The following is a 20,689-nucleotide window of genomic DNA, read 5'->3' on the forward strand; positions in this document are numbered from 1 at the left end:
AGATACCATCGTAACCACATTATACTAATTTATATCTCTAAATAATATTTCTAAATCTACTGTGAAATATTTTATTGAAAATTTGTCATTAATATTTTTTATAATATTTTAATTCAACTCGTTATATATTTTTTTTTTTTTAAAAAAAAGTAGTTTTTGTCGAGAATAATAAAAAAATCAATTATTTAGTAAAAAACCACTCAAGAAAAATATTGATTTTACTAGAGACTATAAATATTATATCTATTTTTCATCTTTTTAATAATTCTCGAATGTAACTTTCAAATGTAGCAAAATTTGGATAGTGGACAAAATTATATCTAAAAATATCTATCAAATGAATTCAAAAAACTCCTTATTCCTTCTAATTAACTCAAGTTTATTTTCAGTAAGAATTAAAGGAAGAAAAATCTAATTGTTGAAAATAAATTAAATTAAATTTTTGTGAAGCTTGAAATGTTACAAGAACAAAAAAGACTTGGTAAAAGTCTTTAAAAATAAAAATCAGATTTTATTGATATTAAATAAAAATAAATATTTACAAAATATAAGACTATTATTTGTGTATCATGATAATACAAATAGCAATTAATCTTGGTTTATTGTTGTCTATCACAAATAGATTCTAGTATTTTGCTATATTTACAAATATTTTCAACAGTTTTGATATTTAAAATAATTTTCCTAAACTTTTTTTTTTTTTTTTGCTTAATTTTCAAAAACAATAATAATTAAAATAAAAAACTAAATATCACTAAACAGTTTCTTCCTCTTGAAGTCAGCTTCCAGCCATCCGTTGCTTTAGATTCACTATTTTTGCATGGTCTATAAGTAATACATGATGTTGAGTAAGCAATGAGGACAAAAAACTGAAGATACCATTAGATTCAAAAATCTAGAGGCAGAATTACAATTACTAGACAACGATGCAATTTCTAATTGTAATTCCAGACAAGAAAATCATGGTTATAGGCTACCACCAACCCCACTGCACAAACTAACCAAATCCATTAATGTTGAATGCAAAACTTCTAGAGATAAATTCCCCAAAAACTTCCTGTATTCAGGCACAACATCTGAAGTCTCAAAGTTAAGTTTCCTGTCCTCCATCAACCCATCGTCCATTACCAACCACCATGAAAGACATCCTTGAGGATCTTCTGGGTCCACATGGGCTACCAGCCGGAGTGTTTCACCTTGTTCAAGCTCAAATGACAGACTTAGGAAGTCGCGGTTGGCCTTTATTCCCCAGGTTAGAGCCTCCTCATGAAGCCAAAGAATAATCTGGCTCGCAACCTGTGGAAACACAATGACGCTTATACTTCTACTTTCCAGTGATAAAGAAGCTCAAAAGCAAGGAAATCTACTTTGAATTCACCTGCAACAGAATTATAACAGGAAGATCGGCCAAGTCACAGCTGTATCTGTTCGTCAAATAGATATCCTTGGAATTTCCGTTGAACAAGCCAACAACATTTGGTGCACCTTCTCCTTCGATAGTAATGCAATCATCATTTACAACAACTTTAGTCAAAAACTGTGTTTTGGTTACATTATTCATTTGATAACTGTCTGATGTACGAGCCTGGATGCTATTAGGATGAAGTATGGACCGAGGAACTTCCATGAAAAACGTCCAAGATGATTTTCGAGAATTCCAAGTGGGATGAGATATCAATTGAAGAAATGGGACTTTCCAGACCTGAGAACAAACCAAAGTTAAACTTCAAGATTAATCTGCTAGCAACATCAAATGCATAAAGCATAATTCTTATGAAGAAAGTGTGCTCCCACCGAAAATTGATTAATTATCAAGTAAACTACGACTTTACCACATTTTCAAGCTCCATGAGAACATTGTTTGCGAACATTCTGTGAGCCAGAGACAAACAGAAATGACCAAGAAGTCCAGACCCATCATTAGAAACTTGACCCGATTGCCTGCTTAATGATGAAATGGGTCTATCATTTGATTTTACAAATACTAGCTCATGGAAAATTTGTTGCAGATATATCTCAAAAGTTATATGATTTGGATTCCGCAATTTCTTTTCAAGTGGATCACTTCTATCTGGTAATTCAATCCCATCAAGCGAATCAAAAGGCAAATTTGCATTATCCAGGATCTCGGAATTGGCACCTTCAACTGTTTGGCAACTTTGACCAGATGGCACTAGAGAGATAAAGACCGAGGTACCCTGATCTATACTTAATTGCAAGTAATTTTCTCGTATGCCAGTCACGTTGATACCTACGGATGGATTGAATGCTTCATGATTCACCAAATCAAACACCTGAAACCAGAAAACAAAAATGGCATATCATGTGATGGGGAACAAAAGTAGGAAGAACTTCAAATGAGCAAGATCAAAGTATTAAAGAAACTACCTGCTCGCAGAAAATGGCATGGTGAACTTGACGGAGAAGTGAGTTTGTTTCCTTAATGTACTCATCGTCATTTGTAAATTCCTTTTCCCTTTTTACCGAAGTCTGATTGGAAGGATTTGTAGTGTCATTTTTATCATGTTCCAAAGGATTTTCCACATTACATCCACTGAGAAATCCAAAACGAAGGGAGTGGCATGAATTTGGAGGCAAATTAATTGCCAGCATTCCAGACGAATCATGATCAACACGAATAGTAGATGAAGATGGTCGAAACACAGATGAAGGATCACATGATGAATTGTCAAATAAATCAATGGTAAAGCCTTCATTTGCAGGAGCTGGAGCAGCCACTCGCTGCCTTTTAACCTTCCAGTTTTGCTGCAATCTGATATACATCATCAGCAAATACTGAAAATATATGAAATTGGAAAGCATTGAGAGCATCAAAAGGTTCACGATTGCTTCAATATATATTGCACTATGATATATACTTGTATTTATGTGGTTCATTTGATTCCAAATAAAGTTAACCCTCAAAGTAAAAAAGATGCTAAATCTCAAACGGTGGACAATTTCCATTTCTAAATTAAACAATATGAAAGAATTTAAAAACAAGCTCATCATATTAAGAAGGCTAAACCTCAGATAATCCAAACGCTGTTTTATATTTGGCAAGGAATGAGGCATTATTACAAAAAGAAAGAGAAAAAAAAAAGAAAAAAAAAAAAAGAAGGAACCATATTTAAAAAAACAATAAAAAAAAAATAATATGAGAAGGTGCAGGGGAATAAACTAAGTTAGCAGGCTAAACAAAAAGCTACACAAAAGGAAAACTGGAGCAACCGCCCTAGAGGTTGTTTGGAGAGTCGGAATGTAAGATTACTAAGAATCAAAGTGTTGGAAAGCATGAGTAATCGAAGACGGAACAAAAATGAGATTGTGAAACGTAAAAACAGTGAGAAAGAGAGTTTGATTCAAAACTATCTAATAGAGTGAATTTTGTATTACAAATCAAGTCCAGAACATTCATTCCACACATAGGTTTTGGATTATGATACATTACACATCCATCCCCTTATGGGCCACCAAACACCCCTAAGCAATTTTATTTTCTAGATCAGGGCTAGGAATGCACAGAGGCATACAAATAACGAGCCCACAAAATGGGAATTAAACTCTATTCAGCAGACACACATAGAGAACCAGTCTGGCAATCTCATACAAACACAACATCATGCTCCACTTAGATGAAAATACTCATTCTCAGTGCTCACTGCTCACACACCCTTCCATGAGAAGTCTCTCTCATGAGCTTTTTTTGGTTATGGCAAAAAGAACGTAGAAAATATTAAAAATCAAAGCATATTTATCTTTTATGAGAAAAATATTTTAATTTAAGGATACTTCATGGATTCTAAAGAATATTACTGTGTACGTACTGCTAGATTTAACAATGGCATACAATTTTGAGCATAGATTCAGTGCACAAGGGTCGTTGGATAAATGAAGAGAATTGATTACCGAATTAAAGCACCATAAAATCTTGCTTCCCTTGCAACCTGTCGTTCCAAACCTTTAGCTGACTGCTTGAAATATTTACCAAGATGCTGTAGATGAAGGGGTAAATGAAAAAATCAGGCACTTTCAAAATGATAGTACAAATAATAACATAAAATTTGAATTACATAATACTGGCAATTGATCTGCCCAATCAAAGTAAGGTAATCAAATAAGGAAATAAGGGCGTAAGTCAAGCTCAAGCATCACTTCTGAGAAGAAAAGAAGGATAAAAATAGTACTCGAAAGCATTGTAGTTTCGTTGCTACAGAAACTCCAAGATCTGCTAGAACTTCATTAGGTAATGGTTTTGGCCTTGTCATTCCAGCCACAGTTACTGCATCATTAGCTTCCACCTACAGTTATATCAAGACAGATAATACTTATAATGGCACAATGTTTCTAAATATAATATTCCCAAGAAACCATTTTATTAGAACTAATTCACAACAACAAGCAAGCAGAGAAAAATAATCACAATTCTAAATCCTGACAATTAGGAGTTCAATCCTATCTACTCCCTAATGAAACCGACAGAACCTGGTTCTCCCAACCAATTCTTGGGGGAGAAGAATGAAAAAAGACATAAAGCATCAAAATCTTCCTCTAGGAGAGATGAAATGGTGATTTACAGAGACCTTAGTATAAGAGAACTCAAGTCAACATTATGATTTTGTCAGACACATTGTCAATGGATATCCACAAAGCTAATAAAAATTAAAAATCAGTTTGTAGGTTTATGAATCCTCCGTACATGACTGTGTATAGAAAACTACACCTACATGCACTTTCCAGAAAAGGCACCATTAATAAAGCGCACTTGAGATAAGCCCAATATTCTTTTTCTATTACTTTTAAAGAAGAAACTAAGAAATATTCTATTATAATGTTTATTTATTTTCCGACGGTCTTCAATAAAATCTCTATATTTTACACTTAATCATGTATAAAAAAATTATTACCATTTTCTCGACGATCTTCAATAAAATCTCTTCTTTTTTTTTTTTTTCTTTTTCGCTGTCTTTACTGCACCTTGCACTTAAGTTCAAAAGGACTATTGCACTTTATTGCCACGCTTTCCAAAAAAAAAAAAATATGCCAAGACATATATGTAATGTAAAATCGAAGGCAGTTTGCCTATACATTTGCATGCACCTTTTTTCTTTAGAACAAAGAAAAATTTGCATGCACATTTATTGATTGAAACTAATACAAGCAACGTTTTCCCATTATTTATTCAAAGAACGTTATGCTAAAAAATGTCTAGCAAGTTAAAGGCATTGTATGGTAAAAGAATCTAGCAAATTAGAGGCATATGATATATAAACTCACGGTGTTGATAAGGTCTATGATAACAGAGAGCTCTTGATGAGCCAACTGCAAGTTTTCTATCATGTTCTGCCATTGCCACGGTGTTGAACTCTCCTTGGAGCTCTTCTTCTGCTTCTTTTTTTCATCGTCCTTCTCTATTGCCCAAGCAAAGTCAATTCTCCGAATAAGCGACAACCGTTTCTCTTCATAACCAACATCTCTAACAATATAACACAAATCAATCTCAATTAATTAAAGAAATTGAGCATAAACTTTCACCAAGAAAATTAAAAAATACATTTAAAGATCAGATGCAAGTCAATTTAGCAGAATGGGATCAATTATGTAGAGTTCACTCCAAGCAATCACCAACATACAGACACAAATGTAAACAAAATTAACAATGTTGAAGCACAAGCAGATATTCATCAACTAAGACATATCTTCTTCTACCGTAACGCACATACAAACTAATTAATGTTTCATCTCAGGATTTAAAATGGGGAGAAAACCAGGGAAGAAGGAACATACGTTGGAAATCGTTCGAGACCATTCTCTTCTATGGCCTCCAAGCGCTTGATGGGAAGCTTGTCAAGAGAAACTTTCAGGTCTTCATCCATATTCACACCTTACTTTCCCAGAATAACCTTGGGAGGGAAAAGGTTTGGAGCAAGCCCTAGAATGGAAGACAAGTCCGTGATTAGTGAGAGTCCAACAGAAGGCAAATCTGTATCTGATGACCACAAAAAAACAAAAATTACAGAATTGTCCCTGAAATTTTGTATATACATAAAGGGGTTTATATGGGTTGAGTTGAGGAGTTTTTTGGACCACTCAACATTTTCAGTCATCTACCATAAAGACCCAAACAAGGTCTCCAACCTAACCAAATCCTTTAAATTTAGGTAAGCTTGGGAGGGAAAAGGTTTGAAGCAAGCCCTAGAATGGAAGACAAGTCCGTGATCAACATGAGAGTCCAACCGAGGGCAAATCAGTCTCAGCTGATGACCACAAAAAAACAAAAATAACAAAATTGTCCCTGAAATTTTTGGATATGCATAAGGGGTGTATATAGGTTGAGTTGAGGAATTTTTTGGACTGCTCAAAATTTGGAGTCATCTATCTACCATAAAGACCCAAACAAGGTCTCCAACCTAACCCAACCCTTTAAATTTGGGTACCACTTCAAAACACAATTGACAATACAAACACAACACTACATCAAAACCCATATATATATATATATAAAGAAAGAAATTTAAGCGTACATACCTCACACTAAATAATAGTTGAGAGGCCTGAATGTGCTGAGAGAGAAATTGAGTTATGAGAAATTTAATGTAAGAGTATGTATTTTCCAATACAACTATTGTGAAAAAAATGCAAAAAACATTACAGTTAGAAACATTTATAACTTACACAATTCAGCAGAAGAAACTTATTACAAACAATTTCTAAGTCAAGCTATCAAATCTTAAGAGATATCCTTTGATGTCCTGCACCAAAATGACCAACTTCACTTCCTTCCGAACTATCACCTGATCCTTATCTGAAAGGATTTCGGAGAGACAAAAATGAGTACCAAAGGTAATTCCCATATAAAACTATGAAATTTTCTTAGAAAACTTTCTTAACTAAAAGCATATAAATCATTGTAGAACTTTCGGTCAAAACAAAATGTTGAAAGCTGAAACTTTCTACTAGTCTTTCAACAATACCAAAACCTTCAAATACTTTCAACACCTTTAATAAACAAAACTTTCATACTTTTTAAAATAATAATCTTTCAATACTGATTACAAAGCTTTCAATCGGTCAAAACTTTCATACAATAGAGCTTTGAGTCAATATAGAGCTTTCAATCGGTCAATACTTTCGTACAACAGTGCTTTGATTCATTCAATACTATCAACTACAGGATAGAAAAGATGCATATTTGCACCATCCTAATATATATGGTTCCCCGTTGATAAAGCTAGTTATTTATTTAGTCAGTCAGAGATGTCGATTAACAATTAAATTGACAAAATAACACTCAAATAACTAATTGTGAGGGTAACACACACATGAATCTTCATTCCGAAGGAATGCAAACCACTATATTGTGTCGTCTCATAGATGTGGCTACACAAAAATAAGCATACAATATCCAAGAACAGAGACTTGATAAATCAAGATACCTTATCGAATTGTTAATAAGCATTTGCAACAACACATGCAGTCATGTAGTTTAAATAGCAATTTTAATAAAAGAAATCATCAAATCAACCATTCAAACTTCCAAGAGTTTACAAGTAACAAAACCAAAACAGAAACACATTAAGTTCAAAATCAATGAAATACTTGCATCTATCATTCAAAACAGTCACATACTTTCATTTGACAAAATGAACAAAAAATATACAAAACACTTCAGTCAATCCTCAAACCAATTTTTCATTTTTTAATGAAAACAACAACTTTCATTGAAAAAGAATGAAAGAATACAAGGGCATACATAAAAATCAGCCCACAAAACCACTCTTTTAAAGGAAAGGGGACCAACTAAGTAAAATGTTGCCTACAGAATAGTTGCAAAAGTTCTTCGAAATCAAAGTCCAAAGAGACAAGTGAAATCTAACCAAAGACCAAATCTCACTATACCCCCTCTCTCTACCCTTAAACACTCTGCCATTCCATAAAAAGTCAAATAATTGTGCACACCCCAACATGCCATAAAGAGCATCTCTTATCATTGAAGGGCGGAGGGAGAAGAATCTCCTCAATCGTCGCTCTAACATACCTCAAGCCAGCAAAGCTAACAGAGAACTTCTGGGGAAGGAGCACCACACGACACTCCCAAATTGGCAATTCCAAAAAGGTGATCAAGATCTTCCTCTGCCATCTAACACAACATACAACAGAAAGGCCCGACAGTCATCCTCTTGACAAGCCTATCAACAGAGTTAACCCAGCCAAGCAAGACTTGCCAAATAAGAACCTAACTTTCTTGGGAACCTTAGTCCTCCACACCACATCAAAGACCGACTCCTTAGGGGAGCAGGATCCAACAACAAACAAAACAGAGATTTACAAGAAAACCCCTGACTAGGATTAGGATTCCAAACACGAGCATCTCTCCTCTCCTCTCTAATAGTGCACTTCTCGAGTAAGGAAAGAAAAGAGGCCACTTCTGTCATTTCCCTATTGGTCATGTTACAACAAAACCCGAAAGAGAAAAACACAGAATTATCATATCTCACCAAAAGATCTGGGATAGTACAATTTTTGGACGAGGAACGATGATACAAATGTGTAAAATCAGTACAAAGGGAATTCTCCCCCACCCATCTATCCTCCCAGAAAAAAGTGTCCTTACCATCCCAACAAAACAAGAAACAAACCAAGAAAAAGTAGGGAGCTCGAATAAAATATCCTTCCAAGGATTTCGGAAAGTGCCTTAGATCCCTCTCATAGTCCACTCAAAAGGATGGGAACAAAATAGAACATACTTTCAAAAATCCAAAACAAACTTTCAACCATTTGTCCAATAACAATAGTCAAAACCTAAATTTATCAAAAGTTTTAGAGTGGAAGGGATTAAGAAAATACAATTCTCAACCCAAAAATTCATTTCCTTGAACAGACATCAATATTTAGAAACCCAGGCAGTAAACACAACGTTAAAGTGTTAAAACTCAGTTCAAAAACGTCAATTCGAACGAGCTAAAACTCAGTTCAAAAACCTCAATCCGAAGCAGCAGATCTTTCAACGGGAACATTCTTATCCAAAAATCCACCATAAACATTAGTTAGTCATATCCCAATTAGTCCAAAACTACAACCAACAAACTTTCACAGGTAAAAAACTGCTCTAGCATACTTCAGTCGACTCCCAACTAGTCCAAATGTGTTCAAACTTGCTGAACCTTAATCAAACACTTAAAATTTACCCAAACATAATATCAGATGAGTTCCAAGAATTCAGAATAACATTTGGACACTTAAATCCCATTCAAAAGGAAATTAAAGCAATTAATGATGATCCTTACCGAATCTTACTGAAAGGATTCCAAACCATGCTGGCCTTGCTGTTTGGTGTTTGAAAGCATCCAAACTTGCAGATTTGAACCTTATAAGTTGTGAGTAAACTGATTTAAGGCCAATGGAAGTGTGGGTCAATGCCGAAACTAGTCTAAAAGGAGAGGAACCCGATGTGTTCAAGAACCGCGCATGAATGCGTGGATGTGATACGCAACGACAGGTCGTTGGGGCTGCTTGTTGGTGAGGTTGTGTAAAAATGATTCACAAAAGCTCACATTCGCGGGTGTTCAGAGGCTGCTAAAGAAAAGGATGACCACGTTGTCGTCTATACACCGTCGCCGTCGGACACTCGTCGCCCCCGTTGGAGAAGAACAGCCCGAGAAGGTTGATGGTAGACAATGGGAGAAGGGTGTGAGGAAATGACGCTTTTAGGTTTTCTTTTCTTTTCTTTTCTTGCCAAATTATAAAAATGTTAGTGTAATTTCTCCACTTAAATTTTTCTAATTAATCTATAAATCATAAAAATGTATATATTTCAAGTCTCGGATTTAAATCTTCCAAGCTATAAATTATATTTTGAAAAAAATTAGTAATAACCCTCGGCCAAACGGCCCCTAAGTTATATCAAAATACAAAAACTTCGAAAATAGTTTAAGTTTTACGAGAAGTTAAAAGAAATATTTTATTGTTAGTTTTGAATGTAATTGTTGAAATTTTGTTTCTATATGAATTTAGAGTTTGAAAAATATTCTAATTTTAGAGAATTAAAATTTTTGATATTTTTAAATATAGTAAACTAAACTAAAATATTTACAAAAGGTAACAAAAATTTAGATTCTATTGATAGACTTCTACGTATTAATATACATCTAAAATTTTGCTATATTTTATAAATATTTTGTCAATTCTATCATTTTTTAAATTTTCCTTAAAAAATACTATTATCATTTAATATAGCAACATAAATCATTTAAATACTTCGTTGTAAAAATAATTCAAAATTAAAAAAAAAAAAATCTAGTATTAATATGGTGATAATTTGTTTTTTAAAATGTGAAGCATTTTATGGAATAATATTATTATTTCAGAAGATGGAAGTATTTTTTTTAAAAAGGAAACACATATGTGACCCAAGTCTCTCATGATATACAATTAGGACATGGTTGGGATTATCACAAGTCCAAGTAATTAATCTCCGAGGGTGTGTATAAATTCAAAGAAACCAAGAAATTAAAAAGAGAGATAAAACACACCTATAAGCTTGTTAGGACGAGGACTTCGCTTGGACCTTTTTGTGGCCTACTTTGTTAATATTAGAAAACGTAGATGACCTTGATCATCTTTTTTGGGATTGTTAGTATGCGTGGGTTATTTGGGGTTTTTTTGTTGTTGTTGGGGTTTGGTGTTAGCTATGCTGTCCTTTGGAGCGTTCGTGCAAAGATCAACGAGTTCCTACTCCATTTGCCCTTCGAGAAACGAAAAAGAGGGTTTTATGGTTTGGCAAGATGTGGTATGTGGGACTCCCACATTGGTTATTTTCTAGGAAGAAAATTTGAGTGGCTCCAAGCCTATAGATCATTGTGCTCACCTTCTTTGTTATAATTGTCTCAATCCAATACACACTTTAAGCTTTTGTGTATTGATTCAAACTAAATTCTTTTTCGTATTTTCTAATTTGAGAGTAAAACCCGTATGGGTAGTTATAAGTTTTGAAGTGAGTAGTTTTGTAATTGGGGATAGGGAGTGAAAAATATTGTGTGTGTGATTGTAATAATTTTTCACAAAATGGTATTTCATTAGTTAGTTGTAGATTTCTTTAATTTCATTGTTATTTTTTTGTTTGAAAGGTTTTGTCCCAACAAAAGACCCTAGGAAGGTAAAAATTTGACTTAGGTTTGTTTAGATTTGAAAAAAGTATCCTATCATATATGGCACCTAGCTCAACATTTCAACTAACTAGAGATAGAACTTTGGACACGACTAACATGTTTAGTTTGTTATTCAATAATGTATATGCACAAAGGTGATACACGAGTAATAATAGATACCAATGATAAAAAGAGGAAGTACTAAACATTGCATCTAATTGATTGCATTGTAAGAAATATAATTGATCGTTAGGAGTTGGAAATTGTTCAACTTTGAAAGGGAAAATACTTGGATATTAAAACTTCTAGGTCTATAGTTGACATTGAATATCTAAGTGTTAAAAAGTTAATATTCAATTAATCCATTGACAAAGTCATTATCCCTATGATGAGTTTCTATCTCTAGCTTTGCCTTATTTGTGGTCGTAGTTTATTTGCTTTCTTAGGTTATATTGATTAGTTTTTATCACAAGTTAATCACATAAATAAAATTAATACGTCTTTTTAGTAGCTAAAAAAATTGAAAACCTATTCTATGAAAATAGTATTGATGATTATACTCAACCAAGTTGCTGTTTTAATTAACTTTACTGTACTCACATATTACAAAGAGTGAGAAAGAGAGAAAACCAAGAGTGAGTTTGAGAGAGGAGATCAAGAAAGTGATAATTTTATGTGAAGCAAAAAGAAAAAAGAAAATCTAAATTCCAAAAAGAGTAGGTCAACACATTTCATTTTCTCCCTAAATTTTGGCTCATCCATCTAATAGATCCATTGAGGAATAAGATGTAAGAGAGAAGATCGAGGTTGAAAACAAAGAATGGATGTTATATATATGCATGCAAGAGAGAGAATAGAAGAATGTGTAAAAAGATAAAAGATGATGATATAAGAGAGAGAGAGAGAGCTGTAAAATAATATCATAATATATGTTGAGTCATGGCTGCATGTGAGAGAGAGAACTACACAAGACTTGGCTTTACATGATGCTTAAAAAATGAGACAAACAAGAAGTAGAAAAACAAGAAAAATGAAAATTATAACGTAAAAAGAAAGTAATCCTTTTCTTCAAAATTGTGAGTTTTGACTCAGTATATTACGTGAGCTCAAACTAACTTTGATTTGAGTATCTTCAAAATTAATTAATGCATATTTTTATACGTTACATACACACAATTTTCTCACTCCACATGGAAGCTAGACTAGATGCCATCCTCCTCTTTGTCTACTGCTATAAATTCTTAGCACACTCTCTTCACCATAGTTTCTTATGCAAAATATAATTGCTTTGGGTATATTTGTTGCATACAGTTGATCTCCACACAAAAAACACTTTTTGAGAAACTGATCAAGGTATATATTCATTCTACTAAACTAAAGAAAAGCTTTTAATTTGTACATGCCTTATAATGAAGTTCTGCCAAAATAATCTTGTGTCTTCTTCAATCCTATATATATCTTAATTCCTATGTTTTTAATAATGCCTTACTGATCTTTTACCTTTTATATGTATATATACACCATTAGTTAACGACGACAATAATATAATCTCTACTTGCAGCACTTTCACATTGTCTTTGCTTGTCAATCGATTTTGTTTTCTGTCAGTAAACATTTGGTCATCATTGAGGATAAGTTAAGCAATTACATGGCCTCTAATAATGAAGTTTTATTTAATTTTATTTATAATTTTTAACTTTTTTTTTTTTTTGGCAGAAAACAATAATATGATTACAGTAATAGGAGCAACAATTTTATTGGGTATTATTGGATGGATTTATCAAAGACTTATGAAGGCTCCACCTCCAAAAACAATATATGGATTAGCAAATGGTCCTCCACTGACTTCCCCAAGAGTAAAGCTGCATGATGGAAGACATTTGGCCTATAAAGAATTAGGAGTTCCTAAGGAAGAGGCTCAACACAAAATTATTGTTTGTCATGGCTATGAGAACTGCAAAGATATGGACTTGCCTATCTCTCAAGTACTACTACCCTGCATCATATTCTTTGTTAATAATATGTCTCTAATCAATTTTCGTACTATTTCCACTAAAATGTGTATGCAATATTTGATTTATAGGAAGTTTTGGAGGAGCTTAAGGTGTACTTATTATTGTACGATAGAGCTGGTTATTATGAAAGTGATCCAAATCCATCACGTTCTGTGAAGACAGAGGCATTTGACATTCAAGAATTAGCCGACAGATTAGAGCTTGGTTCAAAATTTTATGTGATTGGATGTTCAATTGGAACATACCCTATTTGGGCTTGTCTCAAATATATTCCACACAGGCACTTCTATCTTCCTCCTTTATTTCATTATCTTTTCAACAATGCTTCTTTTACTTTGAGTTGATGAAGGTTGCTACTTTCATTTATTATATATAGGTTTAAAATGCTATATATATTAGCCCTCCAATAACATCTCTATAGTTTTAAATGTCTAATTTTATATAATATACAAAATTTAAGATTGATTGAAAGTACATAGACCTAAAATTAAGCAAATCCTAAAGCGTGTAATGTTTTATCAACTGATTGATGTGCATGTGTGATCAAATATTGAATGAAAAGGAATATGCATGTATGGTGTGAGTACTAGAATTTTCTTTTTCATTTTTGAACTCTTATGAAAAATTGCACAAATCGCTCTTGAACTATGAAATTTGTTACCATTACACTTCGACCCTAAATTTTTAATTTGATCAACGACCACTCATGAATTTTGTGGTTTGTTATATTTTTATATCCACTCTTGTTTGTTTGTGAGTTAATTCGTTTCTTTTTAATGATCATGCGAATATATAGCGATCAAGGACTAACATAGGGTTTTGTTTTTGCAGACTCCTAGGAGCTTCACTAGTTGTACCAATTGTGAATTTTTGGTGGCCTTCCTTTCCTTCAGCTTTATCGCAACATTCATTTGAGAAACTTCCTAAATCTTACAAACGTACATATACGATTGCATATTACACACCTTGGTTGATCAACTGGTGGATGACCCAGAAATGGTTCCCAGTATTGGAGCGTGAAGGCATGTCTCTTATTTCTGATTTAACCATATCAACCAGGATGCTCGAACTCCCAGGACTAAAAAATGCATTGCGACAAGGTGAACATGAATCTATACATAGAGACTTAGTTTGTACTTATGGAAAATGGGAGTTTGATCCAATGGAGTTGACAAATCCATTTCCTGATAATAAGGGAAGTGTTCATATGTGGCAAGGAAGTCAAGACCGTGTAGTTCCTATTGAATTGAATCGTTTTATAGCACAAAAGCTTCCATGGATTCAATACCATGAGCTTCCTAATTATGGTCATCTATTAATTCATGAACCTCCAAACTTTGAACTCATACTCAGGGCACTTCTCGTTGTCGACCCCAACTGCGCCGCCGATATTCACCAATAATGTATTGTTGTTGTTGTTGTGTTAAATAAGCAGTTGTATTTTGTGGTACAATGTAATGGACCAGTTGGACTTGATTTGCTTATAAATTGTTGAGAAATTTGAGGACATTTAGTTTTCGACAATATGTTTGTTCTGTGGTTGATGTGGGCGGACAGCTAAACAATGCTGAACAGTTTTAGGAACAAGCATATAGATATGAACCGACCAAAGTATCAAATTACCAATTAGATGTTATTTAATAATTGTGATTTAATTTTAGTATTTTCTAGTCTTATCTTTTTAATGACATTTAGTAGTAATAATTTAGTCTTTTTGCAATAAATTAGGGTTTTATATATTGTGAGGCTATTGCGGTTGTTTTAATGAGTTTTTGTCAATGAAATAAGTTTTAGCATTTGTGCTAATTGTCCTTATGTTTAGCCGAGAGCTTCTTGAGTTTTTCAAAAACATTCAATTGGGATATTGATAATCCTATATTTGTGGAGTTTTTGAATCTTGAGACAAAGAGCTCATGTTCTTGTTTAAAGATATTAAATTCTAAGAGCAACTCATGTCTAACTCAATCCTTTAGAGAGTTGAAATCAAATTGATTTGGAAGTTTTAGTAATTGAGAATTAGTTATTTTCATCCAAAAAAGGGTTTCTAATTTTAATTACTAGGGTTTTTATATCACATACACTAATCAAGTATATATAAAAAAAAAAAAAAAAAGATGAAAAGAAAGGCTCCATATCAAAACCAAAGGAAATATATAGTTTTAAGAGAGTTAGTTTCAACCAAAAATCTCCTCAAGACAGATAATTGCAATAATCAAAGTAACAAAAAAATAAGTACAGAAGTTGTTGAGATTTCAAATGTTCAAAATACGTAAACAATGAAAAGGGAAAACAAGTTAGAAAAGTTGGTTTAACTCATGAGAAAGATATATAATAAAGAGAGGGATCCAAAGGTAGTTTCAAACCCGGCCGGTGCTCAGCCTAGTCAGAGGGCATGCTGCCTATATATACTACGCGTTATGCTCTAATTAAATTGAAGCTGTTTTCTCTCATGGAATTATAAGCACACCTGAGTTGCAATATTTGAAGATAAAGAGTACGTGACAAACTTGTAGTGGTTGGATTTTTGAATAAATATTAAAAGCGCACTACTTTGTCCCACATTGGTTAAATCGAATAATAGGGATCGGCTCTAAGCCAAATAAAAGAAAAGTTTAGGCCTATATCTTTTAAGTTTTATCCAAGTTAAAAACACTACTTTAAACTTAGTGTGCTAACTTTAATTGAATTCTTTTTGTACTCTTTGGTTGCATAGTGGGTAAAAGGTGTGAGTAGAAAAAAGAATTTTGCAAAAATGCTCTTGTAATTGAGGTCGGAAAAAAGTTTTTCTGTTTTTAATTTCTTGTGTAGAAGAAGTGAGAACCAAGTTTACAGTTTCTTGAATTTCCAGTTTTCTAAATATGTATGTGTTTGCAACATATTAGAAAAGGAAAGAAAACATATTGCAGATGTGTGCACCAAGCTTTATCAGTTCAATAAAGCTGGATGTGAACAAAATTGACGGAAGGATCAACTTTAGCATGAAGCAAGAATAAGTCAAGGATGTGTTAGTACGATCTTGGTTATACAAACGCAAGTTAAGCGGTGATAGTGTTTCTAGTGCAATCCTAGAGTATGATTTGAGCAGAGATTATGAAAGAAGATAGTCTTTTCGTGTAGAATTAGATAGGCTGCTTGGAATGTGTAGACGATTTGAGCACATGGAAGTCAAAGGACTTTGGATCTGATGCTATAATATAATTAACAATGGTGTCTTTCTTGTCGGGAGAGACGGTAACTTCCTCTGCAAAAGACGAAATTCTTCTTTATGGTGTGTCCAACTTTACCATAATAGAGGATATGATGTTAGCGGTTTCACCAAGTTTGCACACGACATTGACTTGGCGGTTATGCAAGCTATGTGGTGGAATTAGTTTGTAGGCTCGTGGCTAAAGGACTTCCAAGCGGTCAGCCAACAGTAGTAGGTGGAAGTTGCACCATATATATAAATTAAATATTAGCAAAAGGTTTGATAGTACGGGACAAAAAGGAAAATCTTGGAAGGTGGTATTCCAAGTGGACCATAAAGAGTTTACAATTGGATGTTACAGAAGCGGAGGAATCTCAAATATTTTTCAAGGTGGAATTTGTTGGGTTTTTGGGCAAACTATTAAAGGTGCATTTTGTCCCACACATTGGTTAAATTGAAGAATAGGGATGGACTTCAAGCCTATGAATTGGCCTTATGCCTCTAGTTTCAAGTCATCCTTATTAGAAGCATTTTAAAATTAATTTCCTTTTGTATGCTAACACTCTAAAATTAATTAACTTTTGTATTCTCTAGTTAGAGAGCTGAAGAAGATGAGAAGTTAAAAACTTTGAGAGAGTACTCTTGTAAGGTCAACAAAATTATTCGGTCAATTGTTCACATAATTATAAATTTCTTTTTTGTACGTGGTTTTCTTTGAAAATTTTCTAAACTTTGTGTTTTTAGTTTTTACTATTTTCTTTTAATTTCTCAATTATCTTTCTGGTTTTTTTAGTAGTGGGAGATTTTTTCGAACAGTGATATCGTTCACAACATTTAGTCGGAGAGGATGGCTGCATTAGGAGCATCAAATCCTTGGTCACACAGGAGAGATGGATTGATTGAGGTATAAGATGTAAGAGAAGAGATTGAGAATGGAGGATGGATGTTCTGCATGCAAGAGAGAGAATAGAAGAATGAGTGAGATAAAAGATGATGAACATAATAAGAGAGCTAGAGAGTGATATCATAATATGTTGGGTCATGGCTGCATGTAAGAGAGAGAATACAAGACTTGGCCTTACATGATAATGCTACCAAAAGAGACGAACGACCAAAACAAACATAACATGAAAAGAGAGCCGTTTTTCTTCACAATCGTGAGACTACGTGAGCTCAAACTGATTTTGTTTCGAGTATCTTCAAAAGTAATAATGCATATTAGACGTTTTATGAACACAGTACTCCCCTCACTTCTAATGGAACAAATAATTGAGAGCTTAGAGCAAATTGCTTTTCCTCTTTGTTTAATGCTATAAATTCTTGCTCTTCTCCATGCTTTCTTATGCAAAATACAATATAATTGCTTCTACTTGTTTTAGTCGATCTCCACAGAAAAGCATTTTTTGAAAAGTGAAGGTATTGATCAGTCTACTAAACTAAGAAGCTTTTAATTTGTACACAATAATTCAACTGAGTTTAGAATATAATTGGATCGATCATAATCCCATCTGTGAAAACTTCATATATTTTATGCCTTATATGCTGTAGTTCTGCCAAAATCTTATGTCTTCTTCTTAAATATATATTTCCTTTGTTTTCAATAATACTTTACTGATTTTATCATTTTTTTTACGGTTTTGGGTTATTATAATACCTTGGATTTGTTAGTTGACTCTCGGAATGAACCAAATATAAAGAACATCTTTGCATCTGTAATATACGGTATTTCTCTAATAACCTTCTGCTTATAGATATAACTAACACACGTTTAATTAGTTAATTGCATCAAGCTATTTGGTCGAGTTTTACTATTTGCAACACTTTCATGTTGTCTTGTTGATTTTGTTTTTCTGTCATAACATTTGGTCTTCATTATATTGTAGGTAAGCTAAGCAATTACATGACCTCTAATAATGAAGTTTTATTAGGTTTTTGCAGAGTACAACAATATGATTAGAGTAATAGGAGCAACAATTTTACTGGGTATTATTGGATGGATTTATCAAAGACTTAAAAAGGCTCCACCTCCAAGAATATGCGGATCAGCAAATGGTCCTCCACTGAGTTCCCCAAGAGTAAAATTGAATGATGGAAGGCATTTGGCTTATAGAGAATTAGGAGTTCCCAAGGAAAAGGCTCAATACAAAATTATTCTTTGTCATGGCCTTGATAGCTGCAAAGATATGGACTTGCCTATCTCTCAAGTACACAAACTCTACTACATTATATTATTATTATTCTTCTCTTACTCATTAATAATGTCTTTAAATTTTTGTGTTATTTCCACTAAAATGTATTAAATAATTTGATTTGTAGGAACTTATGGAGGAACTTAAGTTGTACTTATTAGTGTACGATAGAGCTGGTTACTGTGAGAGTGATCCAAATCCATCACGTTCAGTAAAGACAGAAGCATTTGACATTCAAGAATTAGCTGACAAATTGGAGATTGGCACAAAATTTTATGTGATTGGATGCTCAATGGGAACATACCCCGTTTGGGCTTGTCTCAAATTTATTCCACACAGGCACTTCTATCTTTCTTCATCTCACTATATAATCTTCAATGCAAGCTTTTTTTTTTTATACTAACAATCATTTATTACGTGTTATACAAAAAGTATATAAGAACAAAAATATATAATATAGGTTTAATATACCATATTAGTCAACCCTTTAATTCCAGGACGAATATATACAGATCAAAATACTAACATAGGGTTTCTTTTTTTGCAGACTTCTAGGAGCTTCACTAGTTGTACCAATTGTGAATTTTTGGTGGCCTTCTCTTCCTTCAGCTTTATCACATCATTCATTTGAGAAATTTCCTAAATCTTACAAACGTACGTATAAGATTGCATATTACAGTCCTTGGTTATTCTGCTGGTGGATGACTCAAAAATGGTTCAAAGTATTGGGTAGTGAAGGCATGTTTCTTGATTCTGATTTAACCATATTAAACAGAATACTCAAACGTCCAGAACAGGTACCTATCTTCCCTTACAATTTATGTTATCATATACATACTTTTGAACCTAATTCTTTTCCATATATATAATCAAAATTGATTTTGCTTCCGCTTGATCATTTAAAAGCATGTGGATTTATATATGTTCAAAATCATTATAAAACTTCTTTTATGGATCGATCATTCCAAATCTGTCATAATTATATGAAAATTTGTGTTTATCTAACAACATAACAACAAACGTTTAATTAAGTTGATTTTGAATTATTAAAAGCAAGTCTCAACTCTCGTAGCGTACTTTTGTTTTGAATTTGATTTCAAGTTTATTAGCACAAAAAATGAAAAGCGTGAAAAATCAACGTTAATAACGTAGATCTTGAAAAATACCGTTCTTACCTTCTCAAAGTTAAAAGAACTAACTTGAAATGAAACTCAAAATTCAAGGATAAACTGTGTAATACTTTAAAATCTAAGAGTCAAATAGAAACTAGATTCAAAATTTGGAGAACGAAATGTACAATATTGTGATATCTATTTGAGAATTGAGTCTGTTTCAGACTATCGACGATAGAAAATAAAATTTTACTATATTCGAAAACATCCGGTGTTGTCTTATGACATTTTTCATATGCAATAAAAATCAGAAAAAAGTACTGCAACAAGGTGAACATGAATCTCTACACAGAGACATACTGTGTGCTTTTGGAAAATGGGAGTTTGATCCAATGGAGTTAACAAATCCATTTGCTGATGACAAGGGAAGTGTTGTTCATATGTGGCAAGGAAGTCAAGACCGTATAGTTCCTATTGAATTGAATCGTTTTATAGCACAAAAGCTTCCATGGATTCAATATCATGAGCTTCCTAATTATGGTCATCTATTAGTTCACGAACCTCAAAACTTTGAAGCCATACTCAGAGCACTTCTCATCCAATAACTTCATTTTGATGTTGGTATCATATCAAGGAAGCCAGGCGACCTGTCGACCCATCCATATTCCTCAAAAATGTGTTGTTGTGTTGAATATAATTACTTGTATTGTATTTTACAATTAATGTATTATGGAGGACTTAGTTATTGGACTTGCCTTATAAAGCTATGTTAAAGGATAATTAGGTAATGTGGTATTCATCGTATTCACGAAAAAACCATCAAATATTAGTCGAATTTCAAAAACAAAAGCAAGTTCTTAAAAGCTACTATTTTTTATAAAAAAAGATTATTTGGTTTCTTAAAATTTTGATAATAAGTAGATAACAAATGAAGAAATTTGAAGGTACGAGTAGTGTCCATATATAGACTTCATTTTTAAAAATAAAAGGAAAAATAAAAAGATTATCAAACGGACCTAAATGATTTCAAACGAAACAT

At 33.0% G+C, this 20,689-nt stretch overlaps 3 protein-coding genes across 6 annotated transcripts; 2 read left to right on the forward strand and 1 right to left on the reverse strand.

Annotated features, from left to right (window-relative positions):
* Positions 1 to 751: 751 nt before the first annotated feature.
* On the reverse strand, positions 752 to 9,729 carry LOC103498687 (mediator of RNA polymerase II transcription subunit 17). 4 transcript variants are annotated; one of them, XM_008461387.3, is made up of 11 exons: positions 9,288 to 9,729; positions 6,676 to 6,805; positions 6,529 to 6,563; positions 5,788 to 5,932; positions 5,278 to 5,476; positions 4,188 to 4,301; positions 3,910 to 3,995; positions 2,389 to 2,773; positions 1,833 to 2,294; positions 1,379 to 1,702; positions 752 to 1,296 (listed from the first exon to the last, which is right to left on the reverse strand). In XM_008461387.3, exons 4-11 carry the CDS (start codon positions 5,874 to 5,876, stop codon positions 967 to 969), a joined length of 1,989 nt encoding a protein of 662 aa, XP_008459609.1. In that variant the 5' UTR covers positions 5,877 to 5,932; positions 6,529 to 6,563; positions 6,676 to 6,805; positions 9,288 to 9,729; the 3' UTR covers positions 752 to 966. The 4 variants fall into 4 exon arrangements, with proteins under 4 accessions (XP_008459609.1, XP_050946064.1, XP_050946063.1 ...); XM_051090107.1 differs by having other exon boundaries at positions 6,529 to 6,554; positions 6,672 to 6,805; positions 9,288 to 9,712; XM_051090106.1 differs by lacking the exon at positions 6,676 to 6,805 and having other exon boundaries at positions 9,288 to 9,712.
* An 876-nt stretch (positions 9,730 to 10,605) lies between these two features.
* Positions 10,606 to 14,764, forward strand: LOC103498686 (uncharacterized). Its single transcript, XM_008461386.2, has 4 exons — positions 10,606 to 10,789; positions 12,864 to 13,132; positions 13,231 to 13,442; positions 13,994 to 14,764. Exons 1-4 carry the CDS (start codon positions 10,606 to 10,608, stop codon positions 14,562 to 14,564), a joined length of 1,236 nt encoding a protein of 411 aa, XP_008459608.2. The 3' UTR covers positions 14,565 to 14,764.
* Positions 14,765 to 17,196: 2,432 nt separating this feature from the next.
* LOC103498762 (uncharacterized) lies at positions 17,197 to 20,339 on the forward strand. Its single transcript, XM_008461498.2, has 5 exons — positions 17,197 to 17,253; positions 18,278 to 18,553; positions 18,666 to 18,877; positions 19,086 to 19,335; positions 19,962 to 20,339. Exons 1-5 carry the CDS (start codon positions 17,197 to 17,199, stop codon positions 20,253 to 20,255), a joined length of 1,089 nt encoding a protein of 362 aa, XP_008459720.1. The 3' UTR covers positions 20,256 to 20,339.
* Positions 20,340 to 20,689: the final 350 nt, after the last annotated feature.

This window comes from Cucumis melo, chromosome 9 (assembly GCF_025177605.1).
Source record: "Cucumis melo cultivar AY chromosome 9, USDA_Cmelo_AY_1.0, whole genome shotgun sequence".
In the NCBI taxonomy this organism is placed as follows: Eukaryota; Viridiplantae; Streptophyta; class Magnoliopsida; order Cucurbitales; family Cucurbitaceae; genus Cucumis; species Cucumis melo.